The sequence below is a fragment of the Phoxinus phoxinus genome, assembly GCF_949152265.1.
Source record: "Phoxinus phoxinus genome assembly, chromosome: 1".
NCBI lineage: Eukaryota > Metazoa > Chordata > Actinopteri > Cypriniformes > Leuciscidae > Phoxinus > Phoxinus phoxinus.
The window spans coordinates 14,529,952-14,548,725 of record NC_136876.1 but is presented as its reverse complement, the minus strand read 5'-3'; the positions used below and the strand labels follow the sequence as shown (position 1 = coordinate 14,548,725).

At 39.1% G+C, this 18,774-nt stretch overlaps 1 protein-coding gene across 4 annotated transcripts in view; it reads left to right on the top strand.

Annotated features, from left to right (window-relative positions):
* The first annotated feature begins 3,023 nt into the window (after window positions 1-3,023).
* epn3a (epsin 3a) overlaps window positions 3,024-18,774 on the top strand; it is a 32,961-nt gene continuing 17,210 nt past the window's right edge. For 3 of the 4 annotated variants that reach the window (XM_079604785.1, XM_079604784.1, XM_079604782.1), the window contains exons 1-2: window positions 3,025-3,448; window positions 11,138-11,847. In XM_079604785.1, coding sequence (XP_079460911.1) covers window positions 11,250-11,847 — 598 coding nt within the window. In that variant the 5' untranslated portion in view covers window positions 3,025-3,448; window positions 11,138-11,249. Of the gene's footprint in view, window positions 3,449-11,137; window positions 11,848-18,774 lie in introns of all 4 variants that reach the window. The other variant, XM_079604783.1, reaches the window with a different exon arrangement.

Genomic DNA, 18,774 nt, shown 5'->3' with positions numbered 1-18,774 from the left:
TCGTAAAAATACGTGGACTGTCATGAGTTTGTGTGTGTGTCAGATTAAAAGGAAACAAAGAGTTTGGCCAGGACTGTAATGATTGACAGGAGGATGGGTTATGTTATGTTAAATGCAAAAATACGCCATCAAGCAACAATGTAAAAATAAAACGTGAAAAGAAGTTCACCACGTGGGATGTGTATTCTGCTATAGTCTATAGGAAATGTTTTAATGACACACCTAGATTTCCACTAAAAACATTCCTGCTCATTACACATCCACATCGTCTTAATATATGGCTTGAAACTCGTTGTGTAGTTTAACTTAGTGAAAGGATGTTTTCGAAAATAATGTCAACCACATCATGAGGTCAAACTTTACGTGCTGTTTTATTGGACATGTTTGCGCTTCTGCGCACCAAGGCTGCATTTATATGATAAAAAATACAGTAAAAACAGTAGTATTGTGAAAAATTCTTATAATTTAATATAACTGTTTTCTAGTGTAATATAATGTAAAATATTCCTGTGATCAAAGCTGAATTTTAAGCATCATTATTACTCCAGTCTTCAGTGTCACATGATCCTTCAGAAATCATAATAATACGATGATTTGATGCTCAAGAAACATTTCTTATCATTTCTTATATCAATGTTTAAAACAGTTGTTCTGCCTAATATTTTTGTGGAAACCATGATCCTTTTTTTTCAAGATTCTTTGATGAATGCTAAAAAAGAAAAACATTTATTTCAAATAGAAAAAGTGTAAAATTATAAATGTTTTTAACTGATAACAAGTAACGCAAGTTACATAATCAAATTCGTTTTTAAAGTAAAAAAAAAATACTTTAAAAACGCATGTTACATTGTTTCCCCATGTAATGACTGACAGGTCTTCTGTCCCCATGTTGAGGCATAAATCATTTTTTTCCTACTATGGAAGTCAATGGCTACCGACCGTCAACTGTTTAATTTCCAACATTCTTCAAAATATATTTTGTGTTCGGCAGAACAAAGAAACTCATACAGGTTTGAAACAACGTGAGTAAATGATGACCGAATTTTCATTTTTGGGTGAACTATCCCTTTAAGATGAATCTCAGTTTGTCTTCTGTCAATTTTGAAGAGAAGAAATGATAGGAATTCTACTTTCTTTGGCAGTCGTTCAGACTGTCTATCTATGTTGATCCAGAAAGAGAGTTTGGCAAGATCAGAGCTGGTATTTCCAGAAACACTTGCTTGGCCAAAAACACACGTCACAAGGAAGCTTTGAATAGTCTTTCTCCTGCTTTCGATCCTTCTCACTGTTTGTGCATGTATGATAAAGAGTCGGAGTGTTCTAGACACACACACACACACACACACACACACACACACACACACACACACACACACACACACACACACACACACACACACACACACACACACACACACACACACACACAAACACACACACACACACACACACACACACACACACACACACACACACACACACACACACACACGATTAAAATTGATTATAGTTTAGTTACAGTTATTTGTATAATGGAAGAAAATAGCATAGGCCTAATATAGGCGCAGTACACTTAGAGTGTTTTGTAACCACAGTATCATTTTATTGGTGACTTTAATAATAGCCAATTATGATGCTAATTCAGATTGCACATTGCAGTCCGACGTCGATGAGTGTTTTTGATGGGGCTGAAGGGGTACAGAAGACAAAAGAGGTTAGGAAACACTTTGCAATCACACTTTACCCCTCCCTAGAAAATAATGAATAAATCATGAACATAAATGGTAGGAAGGTTTGTGGGAAGAGTCATAAGTAATTTAACAACCCCATCATTTCGAGCACATTAGACAATTTCACATTCACAGAATGGTGTTTTTTTTATTAGTTGTTTTGAGACTTATTCGATTTATTTTAGATATACACTATTATCTAATATATAAAATGAAGATAGAGTGAAAGGAGCTATTTTATACACATTAACCCCTTAACTCCCCTCCCCCTTTTTGAGCATAGACATAAAAAGGATGAAAGGCTAAAAGGATTTAAAGTACCCTTTCCATGGTAATGCAATATCCGATTCGAGTTTTTAAGCTTTCGAATGATACCTAATTTATGATGATTAGCATACTAAACACGTGATTGGAAAAAAGGCAATTAAGTGGTTAAATGTTTTTATTTTATTTTATTGTTTCTTTAATATACTGTGCCTATTTGATCATTTTTGACAATATGTAGACAATATTGGTAGACAAATTGCAAGGGTTGTAAACATTCCAATCTGTTCACTAAAGGGTTCTTTGGGGAATTAAAATGGTTCTTCTATATGGCGTCACTGTGAAAAACCTTGTGGCATCAAGCAGTTTTTCAAACAGACTCCTCTATCTTCTCCGGGACAGTCAGGTAGTGAGACCAAAGTCCCTTTAAGACAAGTCATTTCATTTGGCGGCCATCTTTGAAACGCCTCTCGGGCATGCAATTGCAGCTCCTATCTCTTTGACATCCCATTGACATTTTCACATTTCCGGGTTTCGAAGCGGAAGTCGTCATAGTTGAGTATACTTTTACTAGCGATAGTAGGCTATAGGCTATATTATTATTTTTTATTTTTGTTTATTTTCATTTTTTTGTGTCCAATTGCTCAAATGGTGTTTTCACAGCTTTCAAAACGAGTTAAAAAAATAGAGAGAGATTGATAATGGTAGTTGGAAGAGAGAAATATGTCAACTTTACTGTCACCCTCACAGCAGCGTTAACTAGTTTTTTGTTTTTATTTTAATTGGATGCAAAGTAGCAAATACTAGGCTACTAAGTAGCTATAGTGTACAGTAGTGTACATAACAAAACATTACATAGGCTTCTAATGCAGTGTACATTATTATTATTTTCTAAACATTAAAAACAACCTTTTCAGGATTTAACGTTACGATGCTGCATGACGGGTAAAACGCGTCATCATCATAGTCTGCGAAAAGGGTCCATTAGTGGAAAGTGCCATTTTCTATTTCGAGAGCACATTCCCAGCCCAGGCAGAGCTGCAGATCTGGTCTGTCAGGCTCGTGAGTGTGTCTCGTTTCGGAGCAGAACGGGTTAAAGACCGACTCTGACTGTGCAGTCCTCCCTCCCTCCATCAGCCTCTTCCCTCGGTTCACTTTACTAGCCTTTAACAAGGGGGGCGGGGGGGCTCTGTTGCCAGCGAGGTTGGCGCCCGGGACTTTTTTTCGGGATATGTACCAACAACTCCTAACCGGATAAGGCCTCCTCCACAAAGCGAAACAACACAAACACAGAGGCAAAACTTTGAGGCGCTTGACTGAGTTGAACGTCTGGTGTTTTTGAACCAGATTCCAGAATCTAACGTTACCAACACTGGAAATATGCGGAGATGTCGAGGGGAGGACAACTACCGATAGGATCCCACAGTTGGGACTTTTATGTCAAGCTATGAAAGGTAAGGACACAAAGGACGTTCATATGACAACGATTTCGCCTTTTTTCAAAATAAGATTTTCAAAATCTTAGGCTATTATTCAAGCTGAGTCACGCAATCACATGCATTATGCCGCCTTTCAACATTCACCTCTCTCTCTCTCTCTCTCTCTCTCTCTCTCTCTCTCTCTCTCTCTCTCTCTCTCTCTCTCTCTCTCTCTCTCTCTCTCTCTCTCTCTCCTGCCGCAATACCGCATTATGAAGATGCGAACGCTGCGAAAGGGGTCTTTATTCTTGTCCCACAACATCGAAACGCATTTGAATGGTTTTAAGGGTCTGATTTACTTTCTCAATATTAACACTATGAGAGGGAAATGAAATGTGGGAGAACTGGTTCTCCCCACTGATTGAAAGTTGATCTGTATCATGTGAAGTGGACTACTAAAGCAAAATTATGAGGGAACATTTAGTTAATAAGGCCAGTTATTGCCATATGATTAATCTGAAATATAACGTGAATATTACGCTACGCTATTTTACATTTAGACAAAAGTATACAACTTTTGATGTGGAAATTCTGTAGGTTACATGCATCCTTTTCATTTTAGGATTATTTACAAATATTAATAAAGATTATGTATTTGTTTGTGCCCTTTCAGTCTACATTTTAATATGTTTGCGATAAAATTATGACTATCAAAATCAATGCTGATAATATATCTACAAACAAAACTACAGACAACAACAACAACAACGAATAGGATACAATAAAACACCTTGGCAACTGGGTAAACCCTACATATCTAAACATAAATTGACATAAACATAAATTTAACTAATTTATGTAGTTCATAGTTCATCATACATAATTCATAACTTCATATAGGCCTATATATTTGTATGTGCGTGTGTAAAGAAATATATGAAAATATAGGCCTATTTATTTTATAAATATGCCTATATAATATCACGTAGTAAAAGTGAGAATGACAGCATTTTGTACAACGCCTATTTTTTGTACTAGCCTACATTAACCCCCTGATGGGCTGGATATGCAGACCTGATTTTTCTAAGAGAAAGGCTTGCAGAGACAGATATTCATGTGGTAAATCATTGTGTATTGTGCCCATGTGCCAGCAGGGCTTGTTTTTGAAATTCCAGCCTCTTAGCACAGCACTGTGTGATCCAACAGACTCTCATCAGAAATGTGATGTTAAGCAAACTGCTGTTATTGATTGTCGTCTAAAGCCAGTTCAGCGAGAGCTGAATGTGTCACCGCCACGTCAAGGTCATGGCCTGTGCAGTGTGCACTAAATATATGAGATCAGACATGAGTTCTCATTGCTGTGATGCATATGGCTTAGATGTGTGGGTGTCTTTTTTTATTCAGGGTGTGGACTTTTTTTTATAAAGTTATTAATAATTATTACGAGGAAACTAACAGTGACTCTATGGCTTTGCCATTCAAACTGTGTAGACTACTGCAATAATGTGCAATCAACAACATAAAACAAGCAGTGATATTTCCAGTCTAATAAAAATTTGTAATTATATTGACAGTCATCATTTATTCACCTTCATGTCATTCCAAAGTATGACTTTCTTCTATGATCACAAAATAAGACCGGACCCAGTGACATTTTTCACAATATCTTCTTTTGTATTCTCCACATAGGTTTGTAACGACACGAGGGTGAGCAAATGATGAGAGAATTATAATTTTTTGGATAAACTATCCCTTTAAGATTTCAAGCAAGGCTTTGTCAATCTAACATTTGGGTTTGTCTCGACAGACTGTCATTGGAGTGTAACTGAAGCGGTGTTGTTTTTTCCATCAGTGAGTAATGGATTTCCTATTGCCAGATAATGACTTTATATACAATTTCTCATGTTCTCCCATTGAGATGAATCGCACTGAGAGTTGAATCCCTAACAGTATGCTTTTAAAATGATATAAGCTCATGATATTTTTTTTCTTAGTTTCTCCACTGTAGATATTGTCTATCTTCAAGATAATACCATTATTTGCATTGCTTAAGACTATAAATGAAAGCACAAAAATGGTAGACTGGCCATTACACCAACAGTAGCCTATGTGTTCAAAAATCCATTAAAAATGTTTATGGCCCTCACTCATGAAACACCAGCAGAATTAGTGTGTAGCCTAAACTGTTCAACCATTGTCTGACCGAAACCCTTCATATATATATTTTTTGTATTTAGAAGAATGTTTTTAAGACCATTTCACACATTCTACTACGGTAACTATTTTTTCATGAACAAGACCCATTGATTCTTGTACAATAGGAATGGTTTGCAAGTCTTTGTTTTTCAAATGAAAGCATGTCATCTTCCTTTTGTTAGGTTTGGTTGACTTGGGATGTGTTGTTTGTACATTTTTGTGTTGGGTTTGTGTTTGATTAAATGTGTCAGTGACCAGGAGGATGTTCCAAATAGCACTAGATAGATTTTAGTTATAGTTTGTTCGTGGTTACAGACATGTTCACATTTTTCTCTTCCGAAGTGACAGAACTGACAGCCTACATTATCTCGGGTCACATGTTGTGATGTAAGTCCATGTGGCTTTAACACTGATGTGAATTTCAAGTTTTGCTGGTTCTAAGCTAGTTTTACCAGTGAAGTTGGGTGTCAAAAGGTTTGCTGCCATTTTTTCCCCCCTGCAACTTTACACTCTTAAAAATAAAGGTTCTTTATTAGAATCAATGGTTCCATAAAGAATCTTTAACATCCATGGAATCTTTCCATTCGACAAAATATTTTTTAGTGGAAAAAGGTTCTTTAGGGCCCTTTCACACCTACCTTGTTTGGTCCGGACTTTCGGACTTTTCAGTTTGGTCCGAATCAAAATTGCAGGTGTGAAACCTCCCCCGGACCACAGTCCGGACCAAACACACGAAATTTGGTCCGATGAAAAGAGGTAGTCTCGGTCCGGATCAAACTGAACAAAGGTTTGGTTCGTTATAGTGTGAAAGCATTTTCTGTAAGGTTCGGACTTTCGGACCATTTACAGGAAGTTCCGGTGGTTCCCGCGTTGCCGAAGAAGACAAAGATAGCAGGAAAAATGAGCTGTGGTAGCACATGGGGAGAGGAGGAGACAAGGTTTTTATTTGAAATATGGTCTGACGACATAATAAGAAGTCAACTGGAAAAACGCTTGCAGTCTTCTCCTCCTTTCCTGCCGGCGACGATCAAATGTTCGCACAGCGAGGACGTTCATTTGGCGAATTTGAACTAGCCTCGCGTATAGTTGGTGCTGCAGGTAGTAATACCATAATAATAACAATATAGTTTCAACAATATGCGTCTGTTCATTCATTGTTGTCAAATGGCGCTTTTCCATTACCAGTACCAGCTCGACTCGCCTCGCCTCGGCTCGGCTCGGCTCGCGTTTCGGTCCGTTTTCCATTGCATATAGTACTTCCACAATAGTACCTGGTCGTCATAGCGACGCGACACACACCCGCTACCCACACACACACAGGACAATGGAGGAAATCGAGTGTGCTGTTTTACATAATATTATTAATGGGTATATCACGCAATCTCTGGCAAAACTATTAAAAAATGTCGGGGTTATTCAGGATACTCCGTCTGGCGCGTGCAATAATGACGCAGTGAATAGTGACGATTATCTCTGACCAATCAGCAGTCTGCCGTGTGTCACGTCACAGTTTAGTATCGCCTCAGCTCGCCTCGGCTCGCTTAGAACCTCGCAGAAGGTGATACGAAAAAAAGTACCTGGAAGCAGGTACCGGTACAACTTTTACACAGTGGAAAACCAAACAAAGGCGAGTCGAGTCGAGGCGAGGCGAGCCAAGGCGAGCTGGTACTGTGCAGTGGAAAAGCGCCAAAAGTTACCTGCCGATTTGACAACACGCTGACGTCAGACGCACGTCCGTTTACAAACCAATCAATGTCGAGATGCAGCGCACATAGATGATGACGACAGCACTCAAGCATGTCATGTAAAGTTCTTTAGTGCGCTCGCATAATTGCAGTGTGAAACCAAACCAAAACTTACCGAATGTATAAAATGTATCAAAACATGAACTTTGGTTCGGACCTTGGTGCGGACTTTCAGGTGTGAAAACGCCCTTAGTTTATTTAGGGCCCTTTCACACCTACCTTGTTTGGTCCGGACTTTCGGACTTTTCAGTTTGGTCCGAATCAAAATTGCAGGTGTGAAACCTCCCCCGGACCACGGTCCGGACCAAACTGACGAAATTTGGTCCGATGAAAAGAGGTAGTCTGTGTCCGGATCAAACTGAACAAAGGTTTGGTTCGTTATAGTGTGAAAGCATTTTCTGTAAGGTTCGGACTTTCGGACTATTTACAGGAAGTTCCGGTGGTTCCCGCGTAGCCGAAGAAGACAAAGATAGCAGGAAAAATGAGCTGTGGTAGCACATGGGGAGAGGAGGAGACAAGGTTTTTATTTGAAATATGGTCTGACGACATAATAAGAAGTCAACTGGAAAAACGCTTGCAGTCTTCTCCTCCTTTCCTGCCGGCGACGATCAAATGTTCGCACAGCGAGGACGTTCATTTGGCGAATTTGAACTAGCCTCGCGTATAGTTGGTGCTGCAGGTAGTAATACCATAATAATAACAATATAGTTTCAACAATATGCGTCTGTTCATTCATTGTTGTCAAATGGCGCTTTTCCATTACCAGTACCAGCTCGACTCGACTCGACTCGCCTCGCCTCGTCTCGGCTCGGCTCGCGTTTCGCTCCGTTTTCCATTGCATATAGTACTTCCACAATAGTACCTGGTCGTCATAGCGACCAGGTACTATTGTGTTCATTCATTGTTGTCAAAGTTACCCGCCAATTTGACAACATGCTGACGTCAGACGCACGTCCGTTTACAAACCAATCAATGTCGAGATGCAGCGCACATAGATGATGACGACAGCACGCAAGCATATAAAGTTCTTTAGTGCGCTCGCATAATTGCAGTGTGAAACCAAACCAAAACTTACCGAATGTATAAAATGTATCAAAACATGAACTTTGGTTCGGACCTTGGTGCGGACTTTCAGGTGTGAAAACGCCCTTAAATGTTCTTCACACTAAGAAAAACTGTTCACTGAAGGGTTCTTTGGGGAATTAAAATGGTTCTTCTATATGGCGTCACTGTGAAAAACCTTGTGGTATCAAGCAGTTATTCAAACAGACTCCTCTAACTTCTCCGGGACAGTCAGGTAGTGAGACCAAAGTCCCTTTAAGACAAGTCATTTAATTTGGCGGCCATCTTTGAAACGCCTCTCGGGCATGCAAGTGCAGTTCCTATCTCTTTGAATGCGGAAACATCAAATTCTCTAAAACTGTTCGCCAAGATTACGATTAAATTTCATATTTGAAATCACCAATGAAATCTGACAACAACTGTCTCATAAATTTTGTTTCTAAAAGCTCAAATCATGACAGAAAACAAACATTTTCAGGCTGGATCAAGCTAATGCTCATGCACAATGAAAGCTGCGTGTCACATGCGTGTCTGACTGTTTCTAGGAACCTTTTAACGGCTGCTGTGACTTTACCAATCGGCGATTGGCTCTTATTTAGAAGGCGGGACTTATTCCGCCATATTAAAGGAACACTTCACCCATTTGCATTAGACTTTGTATCTTTAGAAACCCAGTCACATTTTCGAATGGTCATGGTTTATTCCCTTATTTTCCCCTGAGATGGGAGAAATAAGGATTTAAGTGTTCCACTTCCTGCTTTTTATGACGCAAAAATCGTCATTTTGCGTCATAAAAAGCAGGAAGTCAAATTTCTTTGAATAAGGGTAAGACTACAAACACTAGCTCATCATTTATCCAGTAGAAGGCGCTGTTCCGCATGTTTTCAACCCGCCCATAGAGGGATCTCACTCACAGAATGTACAAATAGTGTCAGCCATTCTCTATTTGGAAGCTAAACTAACGTTTCTTATTCTGTGGAGAAAGCTGAGTAGTAGCGGTGACCATCCTCTTTTTCCCAGACATGTCCGGCCGTCGAGATGGTCCAAATTGTCCGGGATTCGGCTTTTGCTTTCTGCAGTCGCATTCATAGTTTACATGCACACCTTTTGTTTCAATCTAACTGAATTCATTCCGATTGGTGAATCTGAATGTAGTGTTTACATGAACGCTAAACAAGTGATCGTTTGATGTGCGTTTTAACATTGCTAGGAAAATTCCCGCTCCTCCGTGAGAGATACGAGACCGGTGCGTCTCACAGGCGCCGGCGCCGCTCATCAGTAATCACGCCACCGGGCTCGCATCGTTCTCCGCGGCCGTCAGTCTCGTTCCTGCTCGTCACAGTAAACATGAGGAATGGCGACTGTAGAACGCAAAAGCCGAATCCTGGACATTTTGGGCGACATCAAAATACTGGGCAGACTCACGGAGACTCACTAGTAGCATAGCCTTGTTGTTTACTGCGATCTCTTACCGGTAGGCGTGGCCTCCTAGGGCAGCGAAGCAAGTGCATTCTGGGAGTTGTTGTCTTTCATCCCCATAAGCCAAAAATACATTTTCTGGCTTTTCTCAGTCTAGAAGGCTCCAAATTCAAAAATAATTTCACATTTCTTCTACATAAATGACCCATTTTAAATACACATTCATCTTTCCAGAGGTGAAGTGTTCCTTTAAGCGTTGCACTTTTCCCCATTCAAAACAATACAAGTAATGCAGTTTGTGTTATTCTGTAGTCTTCGGTAAGACTCAGCCCACACTGCCATCCACTGGGCACTGAAATAAACAGATAGTGGAGACACTACACACTTCAGCCATTTTGACTGAATGGCTATCTTTGATACCCAAGATTATTGGCACAAATAGCCAACATTTTTTGAATTTTTGTACCAAAGAGCAGATTTTCCAGGATGTTTCTTTCAAGTCCGCTTTCCTCAGCTGGTGCTCATTTCTTTGAAGACATGTTGGATGCAGATGATTTGTGTTCTTTTGACTCCATATCAAAAGAACTTGTCAGCCGTCAAACGGTAACCCTTGTGAAAAACTGTGATTAATTGTACTGAATGTGGTCTTGTAATGTACTTAAAATCTAGATATCTAATAAAGTCCTATACTGAAGTAGGTCCAAAAGCACTCTACGGTTCAGATTTGCATTCAAATTTAAACTATAATACATTTCAATTTAATTGTAAATAACATGCAATTAAATGCATTCAGTTCACTTTACACTTAAGAACATTCTTCCACGAGTTTACACTTAGGCTACATATAATCAAATAGAGTAAAGAGTATGTGTATTGGGTGTGCTGTCCGTTGGGACATGTGGGCTGAACCAGAGTACAAAACCCCCTACAATTCCTGGCTGGGATAGGAACTGTTGAGAGGTGGAGTTGGGATGCTGGAAAACTGTCGTGGGAGGGGGGTGAGTTGGCCATTCACATTTAGGCCTCTGATTGGGTAGAATATCTGAACATGCTTATCCTGAACTTTTTTTAAAGTGTATTTTTTCTGTAGTACTCTTCTTTTTTTCGTAATAAGTTTGCTAACGTCTACTTTTTCACAACACAAGGGTGGGTTTTGCCAAAAAACTACTGAATGCATTGAAATATCAGTTAGGTATTTTCCCAAAGAAGTCTCGGGAATCTCATCTAAAGTATGTTCCATTGAGATGAGGCATGTTTCTTGTATGAAATGTAACATTTTTATTTTTACCTCTCTTCTCTTCAGGTTAACAAAGCTGTAGCAGGAGATTGCTGAACATTTCGTCTTTGTGGCGAAACATCACACTCATCATAAACAAAAGTGCATCCATCGTCATCACCCCACGCCCAAAGTCATCATGACGACCTCTTCTTTACGGCGTCAGATGAAGAACATTGTGAACAACTACACGGACGCAGAGGTTAAGGTCAGGGAGGCGACGTCCAATGATCCGTGGGGTCCTCCAACCTCGCTCTTGATGGAAATCGCAGACCTGACGTTCAACGTGGTGGCGCTCACCGAGGTCATGGGCATTATCTGGAAGAGACTTAATGACCATGGCAAGAACTGGCGGCACGTGTACAAGGCCCTCACTCTGTTGGACTATCTGATCAAGTCCGGATCAGATCGAGTGGCCCAGCAGTGCAAGGAGAACATCTACGCCATCCAGACTTTGCGGGATTTCCAGTACATTGACCGGGACGGGCAGGACCAGGGCATGAGCGTCCGGGAAAAGTCCAAGCAGCTGGTGGCTCTGCTCAAGGACGACGAGAAGCTCAAGCTGGAGCGATCACAGTCACTCAAGACCCGTGAGCGTGTGATGGGAAACAGCGGTGCCATTGGTTATGGATCTTTACCGCCTCCCTACCCAGGACGCCCCACCAGTCAACCCAGCATGGAAGCAGTGTATGTTGAGGAGCATAGCAGGCCGAGGGGCTCACCTTCCTCCTTCAACTGTGAGTATGACTGTTCATACTGTTCATGAATGCAGAGTCACACACTCATGGGGCGTCACTTTGTTTTTAAAAAGTCCTGGAGACAGTTGAATATTAGGTTATGTTTGTCTTTCATGCAGTTTGTAATACAGCTGTTTCTGAATATGAAGGTCTGCATTTTTTTTCAAAGATCAAATAGTTATTGTCTCCCAAAAGAAACAACTGATTCTGATGCGCCTGAAACGAGTTGTCAGTGATTTACAGTCTTAATTCCTGCACAAACCTACGTAGGTTTGTAAAGCATTTGCATAATGGCAGTGTGTGGTCTTCATTGGCTGCTTACGAAAAAAATGTCTACTTTGACACTCAAACACTGTAGTTAAAGCCGTGACTAGAAAGGTGATGATACATGGGACAACTTTTTAAACAATGTTGCTGGGCAATGTTGCTGTCAACGGGACCATTAAGTCCATAAAAAAAAAAAAAAAAAAAAAAAAAAAAAAAAAAAATGGAATCCAGAAAAGTTTAAACTGAATTTGAGAAAAAATTGAACAGAATTTGGGCCCTATATTAACAATGTATATATTTATCTTAACGGTGTTGTAATTACTTGTAGTAGTAGTATTACTACCAGGGGTGTGCGATATTACGATTTTTGATCGTGGACGATTAAAATGTCTCCACGATCTGCTTTTGAAGAAATATCGTAGGATCGTGCATTTTATCAGTTTGCATTTCTGGCGCCTCCGTCTCAATATACTGTACAGCGCGATGTATATTCACATGAAATGCAGAGGAACGGGACACTGTAGTTCATAAAAATTAATTATTTGCATGTGCTTCAAAGCCTTGCCGGTTAAACATGTAATTCGCTGCTGATGCGCTGTTCTAACGGGCGCTTTTCTGAAACACCCGAGGCGCGCACATGCACTAAAAGCCTGTCTAACAGCGTCTGATTACTGGGCTAAGTTATCTTTCGAGTCTTATTGCGCTAATACTGTCAAATACACACAAGGTTTACATAAAGTTGGTTATGTCTAAAGTGAAAGAACAATAGAAAAAATTAAGAACAAATCTGCTTGTCCAAATGCGTGTTTTTTTTTTTTTAAACTTTATTTTTTAAGGTTTTACATTTTTCACATTTGAACCAAAAAAAATAAGAACTCAAAGTAACAAACAAACATACAGACCGACCAAAGAAGAAATTACTTACTATAATGTGAAGCCACCATACAATGAATCATGTTCCCTAGACACATACTAAGTGAAATAAAAAAATTTTTTTTTAAATATAAATGGCATCTATTTATCAAAGAAAGTTTTCCATTTCTTCCAATAACTGTCCCCTTTTTCCGAAGCATGCCTTAAGAAAAAAGTAATTTTCTCCATGTTGTATATTTCGTTTGTGATTTCTATCCACTGCGATGAGGTAGGAGGGTCTATGTTCAGCCATTTGCGTGTAATGGCCTTCTTGCTTGATGCTTGTAAGATTTGTAGCAGGTATCTGTCTTCTTTTCTTGTCCCATTTGGTATATTTCCAAGATAAAACACAGAAAAGGTCTCATCTAGTTGTAATCCCAATATCTTTTTTATATATCTGATAATATCTGTCCAGTAGGGGGTGATCTTAGAACACCCCCAAAATATGTGAAAATGTCCTGCTGATTTCTGTCCACAGTTCCTCCAGCAATTACCATGTTCAGTGTTTTTAGTCTGTTGTTCTTTGATCTTTGGAGTAATGAAGTACCTTAATGTATTTTTCCAAGTAAATTCTCTCCATAAATCAGAGCTGGAAGTAGTAGCAATAGTTCTACATATATTTAGCCAATCATCCTCAGTTATATTCATTCCACTTTCATTTTCCCATCTTTGTTTAATATACATAGTGGAAAGCTTTTTCCCTGATTGTAAAAGAGAATACACTCCGGAGACATGTTTTTTAGTGAGTTTCCCCCTACATGCATTTATGAGAAGCATAACTAAGGGGCTGGTCTCCATGTTTTTGGACCTGATATCTGCATTAACATGATGTCTTAATTGAAGATACCTGAAGAAATCATCTTTCCTCAAGTCATATTTTTCCGATAATTGTTGAAAAGTTTCTAGGCCATTATCTGTAATTATTTTCCAATATGCCGTAATACCCTTACTACACCAGTTTTTGAATCTTGCATCATTTTTTGCAGGTATAAAGTCCCTGTCATATGCTGGCCAGCGTAAGATCTTTGCCCCTCTTTCAATTCTCTTGTCTCTTAATTCTGAGAGCCAAATGCTTAATGGTGTTTTTATTCCAAGAGATACTTTGGTTAAAAGTGATTGTATTAGTTGTTTGTCTCCTAACATAGAGGGGATAGGGGTGCAGATCTCAGCCTGATCCATTTCTTTCCACTTGGCGTCACTTGACGGGTCACACCATGTTATCAAAATCCCAAGTTGTGCTGCTTTATAATAACTCTGTAAACATGGGAGAGCCCTACCACCTTCCTTTTTGGCTAGTTGCAATGTCTCTAATTTTATTCTAGGTCTGCGTTTACACCAAATAAAATTCGAAATTATTTTGTTCCATTCATTAAATTGCTTAGAGGTCACCTCATTTGGTAATGCTAAGAAAAGATAAAGTAGTCTTGGTAGTATAATCATTTTGACCAGTTCTATTCTGTTGTACATATTCATTGGGAGTATTAGCCAACGATCCATATCATGTTTTATATTGCATGTTAAGGGAATATAATTGTGTTTATATACTTCTGTCAGTTCTCTAGGAATATTGACCCCTAAATATTTAATTATGTTATTATTCCAATTACATTTTAAATGTTTTTGTATCTGTTTGCTTGGTTTATAGTTAAATGTCAAAATTTGAGTTTTATGGAGGTTTAATTTGTATCCAGAATAAGAGCCATATTTTTTAAGTAGAGATATTAATGTTGTCAAACTAATATCAGGTTTGATGAGAGTCATCAAAATGTCATCTGCATACAAACAGATTTTGTATTCTGTTTTGTATACATTGACTCCTGTAATGTTTTCTGATTCTCTGATGGCTTGTGCCAATGGCTCAATAAACAATACAAATAGCGTTGCGCTCATCGCACATCCTTGTCTACAGCCTCGTTTTAGGGAAACACTATCTGATAGATCTCCGTTAATTTTTATTCTTGCTGTAGGCGAATTATATAGGGATTTTAGACATTTGATAACCTGGTCATTAAAACCGAATCGTTTTAAAGACATATATAGAAATTCCCATCTCACAGAATCAAATGCCTTTTCTGCATCAAGGCTGAGGACGACAGATTCTGTGGGCTTCATATGATTTATGACTTTAAACGCTCTCCGTATGTTGTCATGCGTTGTTCTATTTTTAACAAATCCTGTCTGATCTGTATCTATCAAATCTGGCAGAATGTTTTCAAATCGTTTGGCCAGTATTGTGGTAAATATTCTATAATCTATGTTCAATACTGATATAGGTCTATAAGAGCTACATTCAGTTGCATCCTTCCCTGGTTTAAGTATTACAGAAATAAGGGCCTGATTCCATGATATTGGCACTTCTCCGCCTTCCAAAACCTGATTAAAACAACTTTTCAAAATAGGTATTATCATTAGCTTGAAGCATTTATACCATTCCGATGGAAACCCGTCAGGACCTGGCACTTTATTCCCCTTTAAATTTGATATCGCTTTTCCTATTTCTTCCTCTGTTATTTGCTGTGTAAGTTTTTTATTCTGTTCTGTGCCTATAGATGGTAAATCTAATGAGTCCAAGAAACTTTCTACTATATTTATGTCTGCCGCTGGAGGCTGGGAGTATAATTTGGAATAGTAAGATACAAATGATTCTTGTATATCTTCTAGATTATATCGTACCTCATTATTCTGTGGGTTTTTTATCTTAGGTATGTAACGACTAGCTTCTTGTTTGCGTGCTCTCCACGCAAGTAATCTTTTGGCTTTAGGTCCATTCTCATAATAGGTTTGTTTGACAAATTTGGCTTTTTTGGTCACTTGATTTTCATAAAGTTCGTTTAAAGTCTTTCGGGTCAGATTTAGTTGTTCTAAACTATCTGTATTATTATTTCTTTGATGTTCCTCCTCCAAAAGCTTAAGTTCTCTAGTCTTATCATCAATTCTTTTCTCATTTTCTTTTTTCCTTTTTGATGACCACATTATCAGTTTACCTCTGAGAACTGCTTTAGCGGCATCCCATATTACACTTGGTGAAATATTTTCCTTATTATTGTTGTGATACATGTAATCTTCAAACTCCTTCTGAATGTATTGTTGAAATGCTGTCTCGTTAAGAAAACTAGAGTTTAATCTCCAGATCCTTTCTTTTCGTTTAATATCTAAATGTATTGACAAGTAAACCCCTGCATGATCCGAGATGTCCCTAACTCCTATTTTACAATCAATAATTCTATGTCTGTCAGAATTGAGCATGAAGAAATAATCTAATCTAGAAAAAATAGAATGAGAGTGGGAAAAAAATGTAAAACTCTTTTCATGTGGATGTAGGTCTCTCCAAACGTCTATCATACCTAGCTCTTTCATTATTTTTTTAGTATGTAGTGCCTCTGATTGTATCTTTTTCGTCTTAGATGAGGAATCCAGTGAAGGATGCAAGTGAATATTCCAGTCTCCCCCACATATCACCACCCCAGACATTTCCATACATAATAAATCAAAAACTTTCTTAGTAAATTGCTTATTATGCCCAGGGGGTCTATATATGTTCAACAATGTAACCTCCTTATGATCAATGAAACCTTTTACTAAAATGTATCGACCATCAGCATCTGCAACCTGTGAGACAAACTGAAAATTTACATGATTTGCAATGAGTATTGAAACTCCTCTTGCGTTGCCATGTTTAAATGAAGAATAGTACGAATTTTTAAACCATTTTTTAAGTTTTTCATGTTCGGTATCTGAAAGGTGCGTTTCTTGCCAAAATATGACATCTTGCTTTTCTCTCTTCATTTTAGCTATTACTTTACCCCTTTTTATAGGATTGTGTAAGCCATTTACATTAAGAGTGATAAAGTTATATTTCTGTCTAGTCATTTTCTTTTTTAGGAAACTTTATTATTACTGTACAGCTAGAATGGCTAAGAGAAAAATTATAAAATGTCGGTCTGTCTAAAAGAAAACATAAAGAACAAATGAACAAGAACAAAAACGACTTCCACAGGTGAAGTGCCATGATCACTTCTAATCTGAAAGCGGAATCCTCTAAGATCAAAGGAGTCCCTCTCAATGCGAGTCGTATCTTCTGATTTAAATCAGATCAGCTCGCGTGGTAGAGAAAACAGGCGTGCATTTCCCAGCGGCAGGGTACAGATTACATCTTAAGATAAGGAAAGCTGTTAAGAAAAATCTCACCGGTGAACAGTTTGATATTGACCTTAGCTAGTGGCATCTCCGCTGCGTCGAAATTCTTTTAATTTTTCTTGGATGTCTTTGATCCTCTCCCGCTGACGTCGTGAGGTACCCGCATTTAGCCATGTAGATTTGACCATCCTTGGTCCAGAAGGATCCTTGTATCTAGTCACTTGGTTGAAAGTTTCGGCATTAATCACTCCTCTTCCCTTCAGGTCGTTCGCGGCTTCTTGAAGATCTCTGTATATCACTGGACCGGTTTGGAAATGAACACGGAGTCGCGCTGGGTGTAGCGTCTGACAGCGGAGGTTTTTTTCCTGAAGAGCTCTTCTAATGGGGACATAGGCCTTCCTCTTTGCCAAAATGTCACTGGTGTAGTCTTGTTCGAAGAAAATGCGTTTCCCTTTGTATTGAATATTTTTCTTCTTCCAAGCAGATTGAAGCACACGCTCTTTGATTTGAAACTCTAGGAAGCATAGGACGATTGATCTCGGGCTAGCCCCCTGAGGAGGTTTAGTAGCTAGGGAGCGATGACATCTTTGTATTCCGAGGGAGGTGTCGGGAAAAGCTAGCTCTGCTTTGATAAATCTCTCCACAAAACCCGTTATATCGTCTCCTTCGGCTTCCTCTTCTATGCCGTGGATCCGCAAATTGTTTCTACGGGAGCGTGCCTCCAAGTCTTCAAGTCTTGTCTGGAGTTGTTCCTGTAGTTCAAGTGAGTGGGATAGCATATCTCTTGCATCCGTGCTAAAGGCCTCCATTTCAGTGATTCTATCCTCAGTCGCCTCCACCCTGGTCGTTACATCTTTTATGTCGGTCTCAATAGCGCTCAGTTTGATGTTCATTTCTCCTCTAAAATCACCAAGTTCCCTTTTGAGTTGGTCCGTTGCTTCGCTGAGCTCTTTAGAGATGTCCGTGTGTATTTGTTTTATTTCGGCAATGATGCTAACCTTCATAGCCTCCATGTTATCGACGTCTGATAACTTGTCAGCGCACGAGGTGCTATTCTCGCTGTCACTCGGTGGTAAAACGTCCTCTTCTAAATTAGGAGCCTTTCCTTTGTTTTTTGACTTCCGTCCCCCTGGCATTATCTCCATTAACTTTTATATCATTAAAACAGCGTTAAGCCAAGAGGAGGATTCAAACCTGCCGGGAGCTCTAGAATTATGCGACCGCTCGCCTCTCCGCCATTACTGGAAGCCTCCGTCCAAATGCGTGTTGACTCGTTGCGCGCAGATCTTAAAGTGACAGTAGCCCTAATAGTAAACATGCTGCCGCTTGTCCTTAAAGGGACAGTTACCCAAAAATAAAAATTCTGTCATTATTTACTCACTCTCTAATGTTGTTCCAAACCTGTATTCATTTCTTTCTTGTGCTGAACACAAAAGAAGATATTTTGAGGAGTGTGGCTAACCGGGCGGTTGCTGGTCCCCATTGATTACCATAGTGGGAAAAAACTATTATGGAAGTCTCTGGGGTACATCAACTGTTTGGTTACCCACATTCCTCCAAATAACTTTTATTTTCAACAGAAGAGGGAGACTTATTCGGGTTTAAAATGGC